Source organism: Sciurus vulgaris (genome assembly GCF_902686455.1).
Source record: "Sciurus vulgaris genome assembly, chromosome: 17".
Taxonomy (NCBI): domain Eukaryota; kingdom Metazoa; phylum Chordata; class Mammalia; order Rodentia; family Sciuridae; genus Sciurus; species Sciurus vulgaris.
In genome coordinates this window covers 17,939,353-17,958,665 of record NC_136478.1, presented here as the reverse complement: position 1 = coordinate 17,958,665, position 19,313 = coordinate 17,939,353, and the positions used below count along the sequence as shown (strand labels likewise).

The following is a 19,313-nucleotide window of genomic DNA, read 5'->3' as shown; positions in this document are numbered from 1 at the left end:
GGTCGAATACCGAAAACCGCAGGGAAAAAACAACAACAACAACAAAAAGAAAACCCAACAACAAGAACAAAAAACTACATTTATGACTCAAAAAAATGAATACATTTATTTTCATGAATCAAGTTCAAATATCCCCGCTAGTCCAATATTTAAAAATAGATTTGAATTAGAATTTTAACAGGTATGTTATGGTTCAATCTCTAGGTTCCTCTTTCCTCTTTTATCTTTCCTATAATTTGTTGAAAAAACATCATGGCCTTGTCCTTAGTGTATTTTTTAAAAAATATTTTTAGTTGTATTTGTACCGTTATTTGTTTATATGTGGTGCTGAGAATCGAACCCAGTGCCTCACAGTGCTAGTCTAGCACCGTGTGACTGAGCCACACCCCCAGCCCCTGAATTTTTTTCTGTTTCTGAGTTTCCTGATTGCATCCCATGGTGTCATTGAACACGTTCCTCTACCCCTTGTTTTTCCTATAAACTGGTGTCTGTTGGAAGATTTTACTTATTTATTTAGAGATAGGGTCTTGTTATGTTGCTCAGGCTGGCCTCCAAATTATGGGCTGCTCTGTGGGCAGGCCTGGGACACAGGCCTAACCTTGTGCTGTTCCTTCTCTGTGGACTGCCCCCACCCCCCTTCTCCAGGACCAACTGTCCCCTAACTGCTGAGATAGACATTCCGCTGGTAACCGCCAGCACCTTACTGCCAAGGCTCACGGCAGGCAGAGTGATCTTTCTAGTATCTACATCAGATTTCTTCACCACCCTGTGCAAATCTATCCTCTAATTTCCCCTCACACCTAAAACAAGAGCCACATTCCTCACTGTTGCTGATGTGGCCCCCTGGGGTCCCACTCACACCCACTTCTCCAGCCACAACTTTCCTGCTTCTCAAGCTTTCCTTCCTGGCCACACTAGCCTTTCTCCTGCTCCTGCAGTCGGTCAGTCTCATTTCTACCTCAGGGTCTTTACCTGTGCTCTTTGGTCCAGGAATGCTCTCTCTTCAGCTCCTCCCCTGACTCTCACTTGCATCTCTGCAGAAATGCTCTCTCCTTAAAGAAGCCTTCTCTGATTATCTGATATAATGTAGTATTCATCGCTCCATGCTGTTATTTTCCTTTTTGTAGACAATGTAACTTTAAAAAATATTAGATGTTGATGGGCATTTATTATATTTATATGTCCTGCTGAAACTGCTGAAAATCAAACCCAGTGCCCCACGCATGCTAGGCAAGCACAAACCAGGCCTCTTTTTATTTTTCTTTATACCAATCATGGATTACTTGAATTTTTAAAAATTTTTGTTTATTGCTGGGGGTGAAACACAGGAACTTGCACACACTAGGCAAGCACTCTTATCACTGAGCTACAACCCAGGCCCCTGACATTGTATCATATCCTTGTCTCACCCTTTGTTGGTGGTGCTTGATAAGAGGAGCTGGGCTCATCTTACTCAATAATATCTTCTAAACACCTAGCACAGTCCTTGGGAAAAGTGGTACTAAAAAAATACCTGTTGAATAAATGGATAGCTGGATGGGTGGACATTTGATGGAGCAGTGTCATCTTCTCATTCTGGCCCCTCTTCTCTCACACACACGTACACCACTTACACATGGAAGTACTCATCAGGTGTTCATTTTGGTTCTGGGAAGGGAGCCCCATTAGCCTCATGCACGCTAAAGCACATGCTTTCCAAGAGCTACGCCCTCAGCCTGCGGCTCTCATTTGTTGATGAAGTGGCCTGGGTCCTGACCTAGATCAGCTAGGCATCACTGAAGAAGTTATCAGTTAGAAACTGTACCAGAGAGTCCCTTTTGAAGGCAGAAGGACTTAGACCAGGTTCTCCATGTAGGAATGCACTTGAAGGGAAATAGGAGGTTTGAAGGTTGACCTTGGACAAGCTGAAATTCAAGTCAATCACTGTTACAGAAGAATTTGTTGTGGAGTGTGGGGTGTCTTGGGGCCCTAAGGGGCTGGGAGTAAAGGAGCATGTGGGGCTCAGGGAGGCATTGCTGCCTTTCCCCACACCATTCGTGCTGCAGGTAGCTACTGTGGCTGCAGAGACCACAGGTAGGATGCTCAGTGGATAAACACTGCTTTGAGTTTCAGGAAGCCTTCCCCTCCTGGATTGTGCTGATGTTTCTGTCTGTGACTCAGGGTGGATCTTATGGGTGGATCAATTCCCTGCTGGGTCACTTTCCCTCTCTTTTCACTCACCTCTTCACGTGCCTAGAGAGTGCAGTTCTTTTCTGTGCAAGGCGGGACTGCAGAGGATTGAACAGGGGAATGCCAGGTCTTCTTGAAGGCCAGCCTCAGCCATGGCATGTTCAAATGAGTCTCTGTTTTCAGACTCTAGTTTTCTGAGCTTCGTTGCCTGTGTCCTATTGATTAGGAAGGGGCCGCCTGGCTGAGAAAGGCTCCTGCAGATTTACTCAGGTTCTGTCTCCAGTAGGGCAGTGGGGATCACTTCAGAAGATGGATTAGCTGAACACATTTAGTGAAGACTAATTTAAAAAATTCATTTATTACATACAGAATCCTAGGTTGATATAATTAATGTGCATAAGGGAAAATAGATTTGAGCAACTATATTGTGACAGAGGGAATTTGAGGTTCCAGTATGAGGCCTGCCTAGCTCCAGCATGCTCTGCTCCCTGCAGGGTGGTGGGAGGGCTGGGAGGCATTTCAACTGCTATTTCCCTCCTTTGTGAGGCTTAAATGTTAAGCACCAACTGGCAACCATGAGTGAAGGGATGAAGAGAAGCCCCTTCGAATGGGAAGACTACATTTACAAAGAAGTCAGAGTGAAGCCAGTGAGAAGGAGGAGTATAAAGGATGGCTTTTAAATTCGGATCCAGTCTCTGCCAAGCTCTGAAGACACCAGTAAAAGCTGCAGTATTTGCTCATGGCAAGCGAAAGCAAGGTCCCAGCTGTGACAGCACTGAAAGTCATTTGAAACCACCTTCAGTGATTCCCTCAAATTATTGCTATGTTTGAATGACTTTATAGTTAACACAACAGCAAATATACAATTTTTATGTCTGTAAAATAAATATGAGAATTTTAACGGAAAAAAAAAAGATGCATTAGTTGTCCCAGATAGTTGAATGTTTGTCCTCTGCACAGAGAGGCTCAGTCAGCAAGCTTCTGTGCTATTGGTCTCTTGTCACTCTGGTGTAAGACACGAATTTTGGGGCTAGGGCAACCCAGGGTCTTTTTGACCTCTGATGGAGCATGGTGTTTCTTGGGAGCCCTTCTGGCTCCTCTCTCCTTTGGCTTCTCTGTTTTGTCCTTGGCTGGAGTGGCCAAGGGAGCGTCCCCATAGAGCCGGTAGCCAACCAACCAGGCAATATGTCTCCCCATGCCAGCCCACCTGGGTTTCTCCACACCTTGGTGGAGAACATGGTAGTATGCAGGTGTAGGAGGAGACGTGGGAGGTAGTGCTGCGGGAAGGAAACCCAGAACCGAACAGTCACTTCTGCTTTATACAATCTGCCACCAACACTTCCCTCTCCTGTTGCTTCCTGTTCTGACTGAAGCCCTGTTATCAGCTTGGCATCTGAAACACAGCCTTTGCCTGTCACCTCTACAAATGCTTTGCTGTCTCCTCAAGGGATGCTTTCTGTAAAAGTACTTGAGTTCTGTGGAGCCCATGGAAGCAGCAGGAGAACAGGATTTGTTCCCCATTCCAGAGAGAACAATCAAACCCCAAAATGATCACAAAGATCATTCTCTCAGTCTCTCCCTTCTACCACGAGACAAATTTCTTAAGGTCTGTTATTTCTGAGGCTTTAATGGAAATAATTTTCATGGTTTGGAATAAATGGTCTAATATGAATTGGTATAAAGCCCCTCTGACCTTAGCAAGTCCTGTTGGGATCCACTAATACAGTGTGTTTCAACCACACTGAGTTTTAGCACTGTGTTTATACATTTTTTCTAATGGTTTTTTTTTGTTGTTGTTTGTTTTTTTGCAATGGTGTTTTGGTATGTTGCACCAGACTGGCCTGGAACTCTTGAGCTGAAGCAATTCTCCTGCTCCACCTCCTCAGTAGCTGGCACGTTGGTTGCATACCACTGTGCCCAACCCTACTACTTTCTGCGGGCCATATTTGAGGCAGAGGGATCCAGAGATCCAGATCCAAATTCTGGGTACCAAGTTGAGGCCCAATAGCCTTTTCACATTCACTTCCCAAGATACCATTTCCTCATACCTCAGGTCTCAGCATTTTGTCTCTCCACCTGGCGTTTGTATTCTTCTCAATGGCATGACACCTTTTTATCAGTGGATCAGGCTGGGATATGTGTGATGTGTCCCATGTGTGTATCCTGACAGTATAGTAAAGGTTTCTGTGTCTGAAGGTGACGTTGATAAGAGAGGCCAATAGCTCTTCCTCAAAGTGCTCCATCATTTGATAATGAAAGCGCAGCACGTTTTTGTAGGTGTCTTATGAAGGAAGGATGTGGGGAAAGCTTCATTTCTGATTTGGTGATGGGGTCTCACCTTTTGGCTGAGGTTTCACTCTGTTCCCCACCCAGATCCTTGCGCCCATCTCCTGGGCTCAGGTGATCCTCCCACCTCAGCCCCTCAAGTAGCTGGGACCTTAGATGAATAGCAGTGTACTGGGCTCTGAAGGAAGCAACTGGGGAGTCTGAGGGGAAGGGTGGATTGACAGAGATTATGGCCTTTGTGAACACTTGCACTGAGCAGTGAGCACAAGCACTGTGGGTCCTTGAGGGAGCAGCAGATGTTTGGTCTCACTAATGGCTGGGTAAGTCCTGAGGTGTGATGGGCCAGCCCAAAAGGATCATGTGGCAGTCCAGTGAGGTTGTGTATTTACCAAGGGCTCTATTACTGATTCCTGGCCTAGGCCTATATGCAGCACGGCTCTCCCAGGGCACGGAAGACAAGTTAGACTGGATATAAAGTGTCTAGTTAGACATTCTCACTCAAGCCGCCAGACTCGCTTGTGTCTTGTAGAGGACTGGTACGCAAGTTTCCTAGCTACCCTCCCGTGGAAACTGTGACTTGTGATGTCCTCACGACCCACTGAGGTCACAGAAGGAATGGGTGACTTGAGGGATAGGCGTCAGACCCTTGGTGTTTTATGGAAAACAGGGTGAAAGTAGAGAACTCTACCTGGGCCTTCCCTCTGGCCTCCCCACCCATATCACAGACAAATAACCACTGTCAGTGGAGCATAGCTGGGGGTTGGGACAGCCCATGAGCACAGGGGACCAAGATTCTGAGAAACCCAAATTCTCAAACTGATGAGACAGTCATGATTAAACACAGAGACAGCTAGTTTGCATGGCCCTGACCCTAAGCATTTAACTGTTAGAGAGGAAGAGATCTCAATGTATTAGGTAAGGGAATGCTTCTTGCAAGTGGGTGTGAAGTTTAGATTTGAACTTGTGCACAGGATAAAAGCAAAGAAAGGCCATTCTTGACCTCTTTCTGCCCCAAAGATAAATCCTTTGAGGAGATGGAGATGTGGCTCATTGATAAGTTTTTGCCTAATATACATGAAGTTCTCGGTTTGATTCTGGTCAAAACACACATACACACGGAAAAAAAATTCTTTGCACCTCCCCTTTTTACAAGTGAGGTCTCAAAAGGAGACTAAGGGACCTACCCAAGATATGCAGAGGTGTTCTGCTCAACAGTAGGGTTTCATACTGTTGGAGGTCCAGATGTATAGCTGAGAGGATGAATTTGTCACATTTCTAGGTGATGGACAGCCTTCCGGCTGTTAGAGATTCTCCAAAGAAGAATGCAGGTCTCCAGTGACCTTACAAAGTAAAAATGATAGGCATATTGTAGCATAAAATTTAAAAAATGTTTATGACCTACTAACATAATACAAAATTACATTATCATTTCACTACCCTTTCATCAAAAAAGGCAAACCAACCATGTGTGGTCATGCAGGCCTGTAATCTCAACCATTCAGGAGGCCTAGAAGTAGGACCACAAGTTTGAGGCCAGTCTCATCATCGCAGCAAGACCCTGTTTCAAAATAAAAATAAAAAGGGCTGAGGATATACCTTTTTACATCCTTGGGTTGTAAAAAGGTGAAGCACCCCTGGGTTCAAACTTTGGAACTGTAAAACAAAACAAAACAGAATAAAACAAAACAACAAAAAACAATAGGTTTGGGATGTAGCTTAGTGGTAGAGAGCTTGCCATCCACATTATTGCAAAAAAAGAAAATAAACTCAACCAAATCCTTGTCCTACTCATGGCAGTTGGGAGTATGCATTATCGGAACACAAGGAGGTTTGCCACAAAGATGATTATTGTTATGGCAGCCCATGAAAACTTTATTTATTGCTAGAAATGACAACATGACTAAAACCAAAATCTATTTCATTCTTCCCATTTTATGTGAAAGAGTATGCTGCCTTGGTCCAATGCTCCATTACTCCAGTACTGGCCAGTAGCTCATCTTTCAAAGCCACTAGCAGCTCACTAGGCCCTGAGAGGTATTAAAGGCAGCCTAGGGGACAAGTGTGTTCACCCACCCAGGACACCAGGAAAGATCCCCAATCAAGAATCACATTTGACTGAGCCAGAATCAAGCTTCCTGAGGCAACGGCTCTCCCACAGAGGATGCCAGTCCTGGAAGGCTTCTCCTTCTTCGAGCTGCCAGTTCAATCTTCTGCACTAGGCTCACATCCCAGGGGTGGGTCACAAAACTGACAACCGCACCTGGCACCTGACTCCCAAGCCGTCCCACCCTCCCTGCTCTGTGGATGTAATCTTGCAGGGTGAGGGGAAAATCATAATTGACAACCAGCTCCACATGGGTGCTGTCTAGGCCCCGAGAGGCTATGTCTGTGCAGAGCAGTATGTCTTGGCATCCCTTCTGGAAGCACTGGAAGATGCCTGCCCTCATCGAGGCTGGCATTTGTCCCTGAAGCCTTAGGTGTTTGATTTTGTGGTCATCCAGAATATATCCCAGCCAGTTAATAGTGCTGGAGCTGTTACAGAACACCAGGACAGTTCCTGAGGCTGCAGGCTTCTCTTCTTTGTCATGCTGCTTGAGGATCTGCAGCAACTCTGCCACCTTCTCTGCTCCCTTCAGCCTCAGGAATGTTTGTCTGACATGAGGCATGATGCAGTGGAGCTGTGAAGTGGTGATGGTGGTGAGAGATCCTGGGCTCCCCACTTTACTCAGCAAGTAGCTCACACCTTCAGGAAACGTGGCTCCCACCAGCACTAACTGAGCTTTGGGATTAAAGGGGTCTTCTAAGTCAGCTGGGTCTTGGGCTATATGGCTCTTTTCCAAGATATTGTCCACCAGGTCTAGGAAGCTTTCATCGAGCAGCGTGTCTGCCTCATCCAACACCATGAAAGAGAGCTGCTCCAGGCTCATCAGTTGACTCTTCAGGGCCTTCCACAGAGCCCCCGGAGTGGCAACTAGAACATGTGCTGAAGGCTGTTTGGACAGTTGCAGTCTAATTTTACGCATGCCATGGCCTCCCCCTAGCTCCTGCACCTGCAGGCCCAAGGAGCTGCCCAGCGATTGGGCCACAGCCTGTACCTGTTCCGCTAATTCTCGGGAAGGCACAAGGACCAGACCCCTGGGAGCAGGTACACGGTGGATGTCCAGAACCGGACGATCAAGGATCCGTTGCAGCAGTGGAAGTATATAGCTCAGAGTCTTGCCACTGCCCGTTTCCGCGGCGCAAAGGAGGTTGTGGCCGCGAAGCAGCGGGGGTATGGTGCGTGACTGTACAGAGGTGGGTCGAACGACTTCAGGAGCAGCATCGTGCAGTGCGCGCAGCACCCGAGGCTCCAGACCCAGGTCCGCGAAGCTGTCGTGGGACGAGAGGTGTCGCAGCGCTGGCATGTCCCGTTGTGCGCGCTCGATGGAGAAATAGTCCCCATGAGCGCGCCGATGTCTCCAGCCACGCGAGGCGAGCGTTGCGCACTCCCAACGTCCCAACGTGAGGCGCGCTGGCTGGTTTAACTCGGGCCGCCGGGCGGAGACCAGCAGTGGTCCCGGTCTCACTAACACTGGCCGCTTAGTACTCTGACACCCGCTCCGTCGCTGTGCCTGCCGCCGCTGTAAAGCCCGCGGAATTCGGACCACTGGCAGGGCTTCCTCGGGACCGCGGACCGACAGGATCCGGCGGGGCGCCTGAAGCAACCTATCGGTAAGTAACAACAGCCAGGTCGGCCGTGCGAGAGCCATGTTGCCCTTGCGGCTGGAGAGGCGCACTTCAGTGACGTCACGTATGCGCCGCTCCCTGGCGTACGGTGGCTGGCGCAGTTCAGTTCGGCCTGCGGAGCTGGCGGTCGTCAGGAAGTGGGCAAGGTCCCTGTAATTCAGTGACCGCTAGGTGTGCAGGTGTGAACAGGAATGGACATCCAGAACTAGACCAACCTTGGGGTGGGGAGAGTGCTGTAGGCAGGCGCGGGGACCAAGCGGCAGTGGGGCCCTGGTCCTACGGACCAGCTGTGCTGGTGTCTCCTGGAGAGTGGGTGCCCATTCCTTGAGGTTCTCCTTTGTAGTCCTCATTGCCCCTCTTGAGGGCTTGTTCAGTGCCAGGCTCCCCTTATAAACTGTGAGGGTGAGGTTTGGGGCGTCATTTTCAGTGTGGAGCCTGCGGAAATACTGGTAATACGTGTTTTGCGAGCGTTGAATGAATGGTCCGCCAGGGGGCTGAGACAAGGGTGTGGAGTTGTAAATCTAGGCTCAATTCCCGCCGCACTCCGACTCAGATCCCGCAGTACAAGATGGTGTCCTTAAACTTATTTTTTCTCTGAAATGGTCTTGAGTCCTTCTTTCAAGCGGTGACATCTCCACATTTAAAAAAAAAAAAAAAAAAAAGAAAGAAAGAAAGAAAAAAAAAAAAAAGAAAAGAAAAAAATTAAAGCCAAATTGCATTTTCCGCTTCCTTGTCGCCCTTACCAACTTCTCATCCTGAACGCACCACTCTTTCAGCCGACTCACCTTCACTCTCAGATACCTTAATTTCTCAGAGTGTAGTGGTAAAGATGCAGTTACACTTCGGAAGTCATCAGCTATGTGGCTTATGTTATATAGGCCTAGTCAGGAAGAATATTTGGCTGAGACTTAGATATTGAAGTTGTAAAAAAAAAAGAACTGCACTGGTTATACTTCCTGAAAAGTTCTGAAAATGGGTGTCAGATTTTTGTAGTCTGAAGTTCTGGGGTGGGAGATAAAGTAAATGTTTGTGGATTGATTACATGGGAGGTTCTTAACAGCTGGAAAATGTGCTGTAGTGCCACCAATACAGGTGGCCCTTCCTAACCTCAGGATGCATTTCTGAAGATTCAATCAACTGTGGATTCAAAATATTCTGGGGAAAAATGTATCTGGGACTAGGGAGATCTCAGTTTGGAGAGCTCTTGCATACCAGGATGCCTTGGGTTCAGTAAACAAAACAAAACAAAAAACACCAAAACCAGATATAATTTGTCAGTATTGCACATTAAAAGACCTTTTGTTTTGGTGGGGAAGCCTTGAACCAAGAACCTCACACATGACAGGCAAGCACTCTAGTAGTACCGATCTACATCCTGTACCCTTTTAAAATTTCATGGTTTGACAGGGTCTTACTATGTTTCTCAGACTTGCGTGGAACTTGCAATCCTTCTATCTCAGCCTCCCAAATAGCTGGAATTATAGGTGTGTGACTCCCTGCTCGGCTTCTAGACTACTTTTATGATTATAAAAACTCAGAGCTCACTGTTTCTTATCTGAATAGCTACGTGGATGTCTGACCTGACGAGTTTCATCTATTTCCATGTACCATTGTTTCTCAGATATAAAACAAAGAATTGCTTTGCACCAAACCAGATGAGCTAATTGAAGGAATATCAGAAAAGAGCGGTAGCTATGTATGTTTGTATGTGTATTTAGATTGTGTTCAACTATTCAGGGTAGAGTTAGCTGATTAGGTATGCATGTGCTTTCTCATTATGCTGGAGCCTTTATAATTGCCTCAAAATCTCATAGGGGTTGGATTTTGTCTAAGTCTGTGCCTGCCCATTGTCCCTAATTTCTTGTCACATTATCAGACAATGCCTAAAGTCCCTCTCTTTTCCAGGAGTACATAGCAGACATTGATTAGCCTCTAATTGTCATTGAAATACATGGTGCTTCAGAAATAAGGGGGTTCACTTATTTTAAAAAATAGTGAACTCCTGGGAGCAGGAGCTTGGTATATTCCTTGGATCTCAGTCATTCATTCATGTATTCATTTTAGAAATATTTTCTCCTGGGTGTGATGGTACACATCTGTAATCCCATCAGCTTTGGGTGGATGTAGGAGGATCACAAGTTCAAGACCAGCCTTAGCAACACAGCAAGGCCCTGAGCAACTCAGAAAGACTCTGTCTCAAAATAAAATATAAAAAGGACTGGGGATGTGTGTCAGTGGTTCAGTGCCCCTGGGTTCAAGTTTCAGTTCCCAGTACGAAAATAAAGAAATAAATAGATAAATGAATAAGTAAAAAAAAAAAAAAAAAAAAAAAAAAAAAAAAAAAAAAAAAAGATTTTCTGAGCGCTATGTATGTGTCAGGCACTGTTGGAAGAGTGAGTTGTCAACAAAATTCCTGTTCTTGTTTATCTTCTTGCCTAATAAAGTAATGATTACATTATTATTTTGGAGAAAACTTGTTTTATTTATCTACCTACCTACCTACCTACCTACCAACTTTTGGTGCTGAGGATCCAACCCGAGACATTGTGCATGCTAAATTCTAGGCAAGTGCTGTGTCCCTGAGACACTGTCCTAGTTCAGGTAGAGATGAGGTACTTTTGCAGATCACCAGTAGTTAGCTGATATTGTAAGCCATGTGAGTCAATAAGTTTACATGGGAATAAGAAGGGAAAGGGGCCCAAGACTAAGTAGAAAACCTCATAAGTGAAGTTGACTTCTCAGCAGTGGACAGAGAGGCTGAGAGAAACCAGGAGTGCTAGGTCAGGGAAGCCAAAGAGGGGAAGAAATTCAAGGAAGAGGGAGGACTCCACTGTGTCACTTGCTATGATTAAAAAAGATGTAGTCAGGTAAGTATCTAGTAGATTAAGTAACTTTCAGGTCATTGGTGTGTTTTTTTGGCATGGTGAGGGAGAGTGGCAGAGGTGGAAGCTGGGCTGAAGGGGCCCAAGGAGTAGAAAGCAAGTGGAGCAGTATCAGTAAGTGAGCAGAGCATAGTAGGCAAGCTTTGTGACTTTTTAGAGGAGGCCGTGATTGGTAGAATGAAGTATCAACAGTAGTTACCGCTTAGATACAGGATTTTGGTTTTCTTGTTGTTCCTGTTGGCTCTTCAGAGTATTCCTAGAATGTGAGCCCTTCTCACCACCTTCACTGCAGCTCCCTGGTCTGAACTTCCATCATCTCTCACACTGACTACTGAATTGCCTTCTAAGTGGACTCCCTGTGATCACCCTTGTCCCCCACAGTTTGCTGTTACCAGAGCAGTCAGCATGATAGGTAAGAACATGTCAGCTGATGCCTCTCCTCCACTTAGAGCCCTTCACTGGCTCACATGCTCGCTCTTATCTTCTTACTGCGGTTATATCGTGTATCTTACTTCCCTTACTATCGCTTGTCTTTTCTGTGGCCCAGTCATGTCGTCTTCCTTGTGCTCCAACACATCAGAAAAGGTCCTGCCTTAGGAGACGCACAGACTGCTGCCTCTGCTGTGCATTGTTCCCTTAGCGTCCAACTTAGCTAACTCCAATCTTTCTTTCCTTCTTGTCTTCTGGGGCTGGGGGTGGTCACTCAGTGGTAGAGTACATACTTTGCATGTGTGAGGCACAGGTTTCAATCCCCAACATTCCCCACCATCCTTGTGTTGATTTCTCTATTAAAATTGCAACCCAGTCCCAGCTGGTTTTGAGTGTAGGCAAGAGGTCCGATAGTTCAAATCCAGCATCAGCAACTTAATGATGCCCCAAAGAACTTAAGGAGCGAGTCCCTGTCTCAAAATGAAAAATTAAAAGGTGTTAGGTACCTCTGGGTGTAAACCCCAGTACAAAAATTAAAATTAAAATAAATAAGTAAATAAATAAATTAAAATAAATAAAATAAAATAAAAATTAAAAATAAATAAAAACAAATAAAACTACAACCCACCAAGAGTGATGGCAAGTACTTGCAGTCCCTGCTTCTTGGGAGGCTAAGGCGTGAGGGTCATTTGAGTTAGGAGTTGGACACAAGCCTGGGCAACATAATGAGACCCTGTCTCCAAATAAATATAGAAACAAACTAAACAAGTAAAAATAAGATTTTTGCTTTTTTCTCTTCCAGGCCCTACCAGTTTTCCAACATGCTGTGTATGTGTGGTGACTTTTGCCTCTTTCTTCCAGCAGTGAGAAAGTCGTGCCGAGCAGACATTTTTTGTTATTTTGTGGTCTAATGTATCCCAGGAGACTAGGACAGTGGCTGGCACAGATTAAGCCCTTAATGAGTAGTGGTTAGAGGAATGACTGAGCATGCATACTTTGCGTGATCAGACAGAAGGAAAGCAAATGACTATGGGTTGGAAGGAAGAAAGAAACGTTTCCCTGGATAACAGAAGGGACTGTTTCCACTTGAATTTGTGACCTTCTTTTCCTTTTCTTCAGGTGCAGCAGAGGAGGAATGATGGTGAATAGCGTCTCTCTGTGCTTCCACAACAAACTCATCTTAGCCCCTATGGTTTGGGTGGGCACTCTCCCAATGCGGCTGCTGGCCCTGGATCATGGAGCTGACATTGTTCAGTGTGAGGTCAGTGCTCCTGGTTTTCTGGGAGGGCTTTCCCACAGTGCAGCCTCCTCATTTGGATGCGGGAGTGTTCAGGAGTGGGGGAGGCAGAATGGAAACTCCAGACACAGGTGTTTACTGAAGGTGGCAGGGGATGAACCGGCAAGACACCAATGAGTTCTGTGGGCCCTAGTGGAGGCCAGCAGCCTGTGGAGCACAGAGGTGTCTGGGTTACTGAGATGGGTAGATGAGCATCAAGTTGGGCACGGCCCTGGCCCCCACAGGAGCCCCCACAGGAGCATATGTTCAGTTCATCAGTGCATGGACTCAGAGGTTAGGAAGAGGAGAGAAAGGACCAGAAGCAGGCTGAGGAACCTGGACGAGGTTGGGTTTTGGTTGCCATCGGATTTTCTGGTGGTGTTAGCTGGTGGGCCAGTAGATACACTTGCTGAGCCCTCTGGAGAATACTGGGGTTCAGACCCAGGTTCAGAAAGATCTGTGAGGGAAAACAGAATTAAAGGAGTAGCTGATGTTGGATGATGAGGGAATGTGAGCAAGCAGTGCTTCTCCTTGAGCATGTTTCAGAGTCAAGCTGGAGAGCTTCCCTTAGTCCTGATATGTTGTCCTACTGAGTGTGAAAAGTTTCAGATGCTATTCAGGTATTCTGATCTTAGCATCTTTTTTTTTTTTTTTTTTAAATTCCTGTGCTGTAGATGGAACCCAGAGCTCTGTGCACGCTAGGGCTCCACTGCTGGGCTACTTCTCATCTCCCATCCTTTTATTTAAAACCCATTGGGGGTGGGGTTGTGGCTCAGTGGCAGAGCACTTGCCTGGTATGTGTGAGGCACCGGGTTCAAATCTCAGCACCACATATACACTAATAACAATAAAGGTCCATCAACAACTAAGAACATATTTTTAGGAAACCATTGGGGGTGGGGATAGGGGTGGGGTAACTGTGGTTATAAAAGGCAATAGGAGGAGTCTTCAGTGACGGGATCCTTCTGTGTCTTACCTGTGTCAGTGTCAATATCCTGATAGTGATATTGTGTTGCAGTTAAGATGTGCCATTGGGAAGCTGGGTGAAGGTACCTCCTAGGGCTAGGGTCTCTCACCTTCCACAACTGCATGTGAAGCACAGTTACCCTAAGATAAAGTGTGTAATTGGAGAGGAACCCACCATGTAGAGAGAAGGGAGGGCCTGTGGGTGTACTTGGGTAAACACCCTAATTCCTAGGTGTGTTTGTTGGAGGATAGGTGTCAATGTGAGAAGAAAAATGTGAGAAAATAGGCAAATTAAAGAGTCTACTGTCAGGGATGCAACAGTCGTGTGTGTGAACAACGTGAGACGGCAGAGAGATCAATTGTAAGAAGGCTGTTGGTGGTATATGTGAGAATAAGGTGAGTATGGACAACTGCGGAGTTAAAACCTTAAGGATGAACAGCAAACAAGGAGGGAGCAGAAGGACTGCCAGCCACCACTTCAGGGATTTTAGAGGTTAATTGGGGAGCAAGTACAGGCAGGTGGCTTGAGGTCAAGGAAGTAGGGTGAAGGGAGTTATTTAGGAAAGACTTGCGTGTTTGAGGAATAGAGGGAGGAAGGAGGTAGAAGTGAGGGGCTGTAGGGGCGATGGGCCAGGCCAGCAAGCAGTGGAGTCGGTTTGTTGTTTTTCTTTTCTCTTGGACGGGATAGGGGTTTTTATATTTTGTGGCAGTGCTGAGGGTGGAACCCAGGACCTTTCAGATGCTGGGCAGGCACACTGTGACTGAACTGTAACATCAGCCTAGGGCACAGGATTCTTTTTTTAAAAAAAATTTTGTCCTTTTTCATTGTACAGGGGAGTAGAATATATTTTGGCATAACATACATCCATGGAGTATAACTTATTCTCATTAGGACCCCACTCTTCTTTTAGGCGGGCAGGGCATGGATACTGGTGATTGAACTCAGGGGCACTGGACCAGTGAGCCACATCCCAGCCCTATTTTATATTTTATTTAGAGACAGGGCCTCACTGAGTTGCTTGGTGTCTCACAGTTGCTGAGACTGGCTTTGAACTCAGGGTTCTGCTGCCTCAGCCTCCCAAGCTGCAGGGCTTACAGGCATGTGCCACCACACCTGGCAAGGATCCTATTGTGGTTGTACATGATGAGGAGTTTCCCTGACCTCTGTATTCAAATACGAGGCTAAGAAAGGTATGTATGATTCATCCTACTGTCCTTCCTATTCCCTCCCCTGTCTTTCTTTTGATTTCCTTTGTCTAATCCACTGGTTTTGTATCTTCCCCGCCGAAACCAATGTTGTTGTGGGTTAGCATCCACGTATCAGAAAGAACATTTGTCTTTAAGTGTTTGGGTTTTCTTATTTCACGTAGGATGATCATCTCCAGTTCTCTCTATTACCCAGCAAATGCCATCATTTCATTCTTCTTTATGGCTGAGTAATATTCCATTGTGTACATATACCACATTTTCTTTATCCATTAATTTGTTGAAGGGCACCTAGCTTAACTATTGTGAATTGAGCTGCTCTAGAGAGTGATGTAGCTGCATCACCGTAGCATGCTGATTTTACGTCCCTTAGGTATAGACTGATGAGTGGCATAACTAGGTCAAATGGTGTTTAGATTCTAAGTGTTCTAAGCAGTCTCCATACTACTTTCCATAGTAGTTGCACTAATTTGTAGTCCCACCAACAATATATGTGAGTACCTTTCTCCCCACATCCTGGGCAACATTGATTGTTACCTGTATTCAAATTTCCATTCTGACTGGAGTGACATAGAACTGGAAGTGTAGTTTTAATTTGCATTTCTCAATTTTGCTAGAGATGTTGAACATTTTTTCATATAATTTTTGACCTTTTGTATATCTTCTTTTCTCAAGTGCCTTTCCAGATCTTTTGCCCATTCATTGATTGGGTTATTTGTTTTTTTTGGTATCAAGTTTTTTGAATTCTTTGTATAACCTGGGGATTAATGCTCTATCTGTGGTGTAGGGGTAAAGATTTTCTCCCATTGCTAAGGTGCTCTGTTCACATTCTTCATTGTTTCCTTTGCGGTGAAGAAGCTTTTTAGTTTGATACCATACAGTTTCTTGATTCTTGCATGTACTTCCTGCTCTTTAGGAGTCTTGTTTAGGAAGTTGGTTCCTAAGTGATCATGATGGGGGTTGGCCTAGTTTTTGTTCTAGTAGTACAGGGTCTCTGGTCTAATTCCTAGGTCCTTGATCCATTTTGAGATGGTTTTTGTGCACTGTGAGAGATAGGGGTTCAATTTCATTCTACTACATATGGATTTTCCATTTTCCCAGCACAGGTTGTTGAAGACACTGTCTTTTCTGCAGTGTGTGTGTGTGTATATATATATATATATATATATATATATATATATATATATAGTGCCTTTGTCTCCTAAGAGGTTACTGTGTATACAAAGGTGTGTCAGTGTGTCTTGTATCCCATTGGTCTTCATGTCTGATTTTGGGCACAGATTTCTTGATAAGGAGGTGGGACCTGCCCTTGTGTGAGATGGGCCAAGCAGTCGAGGGGGGAGTGATGGGTCGTGAGGGAAGCTGAGGACTTACGTGCTGAGAGACTTGTAGGAAGCCAGTCTTTTGTTGGAAATGAGGGTGGCGAGAAGGGTTTGGGAGTAGGGATGAGGAAAGTGAGAAGCTGTGTTCTTGTTCCATAGTCACTAAAAACTGGACCTTTGCCTGGCAGCTGTGCTTGCTATGCAGTGCTAACTTGCAGCCTTGTGGGAAGGAAATCTGAGATGCTGGTGGGGATTGGGATGCTGGTACCTGCAGCAGGGCAGGGGCTGAGCTTTCTAGGGTGCTGGCAAAGTGAGGTGGAGGGAGGGCAGGAGGAATGGAGCACATGTCCTCTGGAGGTTTCAAGTGGGAGGCAGAAAGGAAGGTTTCTGAGTTCAGGGTGACAGAGGCCTAAGCATGTTCCATGGCAAAGTTCTAGGGCTCATGAGATTGAGGAGAAGGTAGTGGAGCCTGCGTTAATATATTCATCCCCTTGTCTTTTAGTTTTCTTGAGCTCCCAGAAAGTGGACTTGTTTTCTCTGGGAGAGAGGTACAGTATAATATGAGATGAAAGGGAGCCGTGTCTGTCACAGCACAGACCTGTAGGCAGCCATGCTTCATTGACAGCTGTGGACCCTCAGTTTGTGCTAGTGGTGGCCATGGAAGGGAAGCTGGGCAGTAAAAGCAGAGCTGCCTCTGGAAACAGAACTGTGTCATGAGGATCCAGATCGTCCATCAACTAATTGCTTAGGAATTCTTAGGTTTGTTTTCAAGCCCTTTAGAAGTTAAGCACTTAGGATTTATGTGATGACTTCAATATGTGGCCTTTCTAATCGGGCAAAGCTTGGTTCTCCTAATAAATGTGCCTAGGTGTTTATTCCAGGTTTCTACTCAAGTGTGGAACAGAGAATATCTAATTTAAACACTTCAGTATCTTTTGATGTACTTCTCTGTGAGAGAGTTGGGATAGCCTCTGAACCAAGAAGGGGTTTCTGCTACAGAAGACCTACTCTTGCCAGTCACTGTGGCGCATGCCTGTAATTGCTGTGGCTCGGGAGGCTGAGACAGGAGGGTCGAGGTTGAAGGTGAGCCTCAGAAACTTAGCAAGGCTCCTAAGCAATTGATGGAGACCTTGTCTCTAAGTAAAATATAATAAAGGGCTTGGGAAGTGGCTCAGTGTTAAAGGGCGTGTGCGTTTAATATTTGGTATCAAAAATCAACAACAAAAAATGACCTAGTCCTTCCATGTAGTCTTAACTTCGAGGGACAGAAGAAAATAGACAGTTATGTTCTTGCTTGGATATTTGGCTGGAAACTGGGGCCTTGAGACCTGGGCTTGGCATAATGTGGTGCTGGTGCCCCCTGGTGGTTGCAAGAGTTGCTCTGCAAGACGGCTAACTCCTGCTTGCCTGTTCTTTCTGGGTGAGTTCTCATGAACCCAGATAGAGACCCAGCTGTAGGATTAGGTAAGGAAATTAGCCAGTACCTGGTACAGGACCTAGGGGCAGAGCAGGCTGCAGGCTCTTCCTTAGCCCACTGAGCCCTAAACACCTGGAAGATGGATCTTGTCAGAAGAGTTGAAAGAGCAGCAGTCCTTCTTCCCTAGGTTCACCCTGTAAATTTTCCAGGAGTGCCCCAGAGGTCGCATTTCTATTCCTTTTTATACTACCAGAGGGACTCCAATGTCCCACCTGAGGAGACAGGTGTTAGAGTTAACCCTTTTAATAAGTGGGATCAGGAGAGAAGGCAGTGTGTTTTTAATAGATCCCCTGATATACTGATTATTAAAGTAGTTCATTGCATTGCGTAGAACACAAGAAGTGTAGAAAATAGAGAAGAGGTCTGGGGTTGTGACTCAGTGATGGGGCACTTGCCTGTAGGTGTGTATGGGGCACTGGGTTCAATTCTCAGGATCCCATACAGTCAATGAAAAAGAGGTTGGTTGAGAACTAAAAATATAAAAAAAAATGTGGTAAAAATTGTAAGGAGAACAAAGGTGTGATGGCACACACCAATAATCCCAGATCCTTGGGAAGCTGAGAGAGGACGAACACAAGTTTGGAGTCAGCGTCAGCAACGTTCCAGACCCTGCCTCCAAATAAAAAAGCAGATAGGAGTGGGCACGTAGCTGAAAGGTAGAACAACCGTGGAATCAGATTCCCGTACTGCAGAGTGAAAAAGAAAGAATGGGGAAATTGTTGATAATTTCCTTTGAACAGAAAGATTACCTTTAGAAAGAAGGAGGAGGAGTACAAAGCATGGCTTTTAATAGAGACCCAGTCTCCGCCAAACTCTGCAGACACTAGTATATGGTCGTGCAGTTCCTTAACCAAGGACATGCTTAACCAAGGTCCTGGGTGCGATATCATTGAACATCGTTTGAAACCTCCTCCAGTGCGTCCCTCAAATTTTTGTATGTTTGAGTGACATCACAGTCAATACACAGCAACAATAAACATTTTTATTACTCTAACCTAAATATAGTAATTACAAGCATGAAAAAGAGAAGATGCGTCAGAAGTTTGTTCTCTCCACAGAGAGGCTCAGCCAGCAAGCTTCCGTAGCCTTTGTCTCTTTCCAGTGTGGTTGAAGCCTCGAATTTTGGGGCCAGGGCAACCCAACGTTTTTTCTGCCTCTGAGGGTGCACGGCGTTTCTTGGGAGCCCCTCTAGCTCTCTGATTGGGCTTCTCTGCTGGTTTCTCTGCTGGCTTGTCTATTTTGGCCTTGGTTGGAGTGGCCAAGGGAGGGTCCCCGTAGAGCCGGTAGCCACCAACCAGGCAGTATGTCTCCCCGTGCCAGCCCACCTGGGTTTCTCCACATGCTTGATAGAGGACATGGTAGTATGCAGGTGTAGGAGGAGACGCGGGAGGCACCGCTGCTGGAAGGAAACCCAGAACCCATCAGTCACTTCCGCCTTATGCACTTTGCCGCCAGCACCTCCCTCTCCTGTTCCTTCCTGTTCTGACTGAAGCTGTCTTATCTGCTTGGCATCCCAAACACAGCCTTTGCTTGTTACCTCCCTGGATGTTTTCTGTCTCCTCAAGAGATTCTTT

At 45.9% G+C, this 19,313-nt stretch overlaps 1 protein-coding gene and 1 long non-coding RNA gene across 2 annotated transcripts in view; both read right to left on the bottom strand.

The window, feature by feature from the left end:
* Window positions 1-1,283: 1,283 nt before the first annotated feature.
* LOC306647509 overlaps window positions 1,284-19,313 on the bottom strand; it is a 56,531-nt gene continuing 38,501 nt past the window's right edge. Inside the window, exon 2 of the long non-coding RNA XR_013760111.1 lies at window positions 1,284-1,474. This is a non-coding gene — a long non-coding RNA (uncharacterized lncRNA). The remainder of the gene's footprint in view (window positions 1,475-19,313) is intronic.
* On the bottom strand, window positions 5,557-8,248 carry LOC306647483 (putative ATP-dependent RNA helicase DDX28). The gene has a single exon (XM_079116890.1). The coding sequence runs from the start codon at window positions 8,202-8,204 to the stop codon at window positions 6,582-6,584; it is 1,623 nt and encodes a 540-aa protein (XP_078973016.1). The 5' UTR covers window positions 8,205-8,248; the 3' UTR covers window positions 5,557-6,581.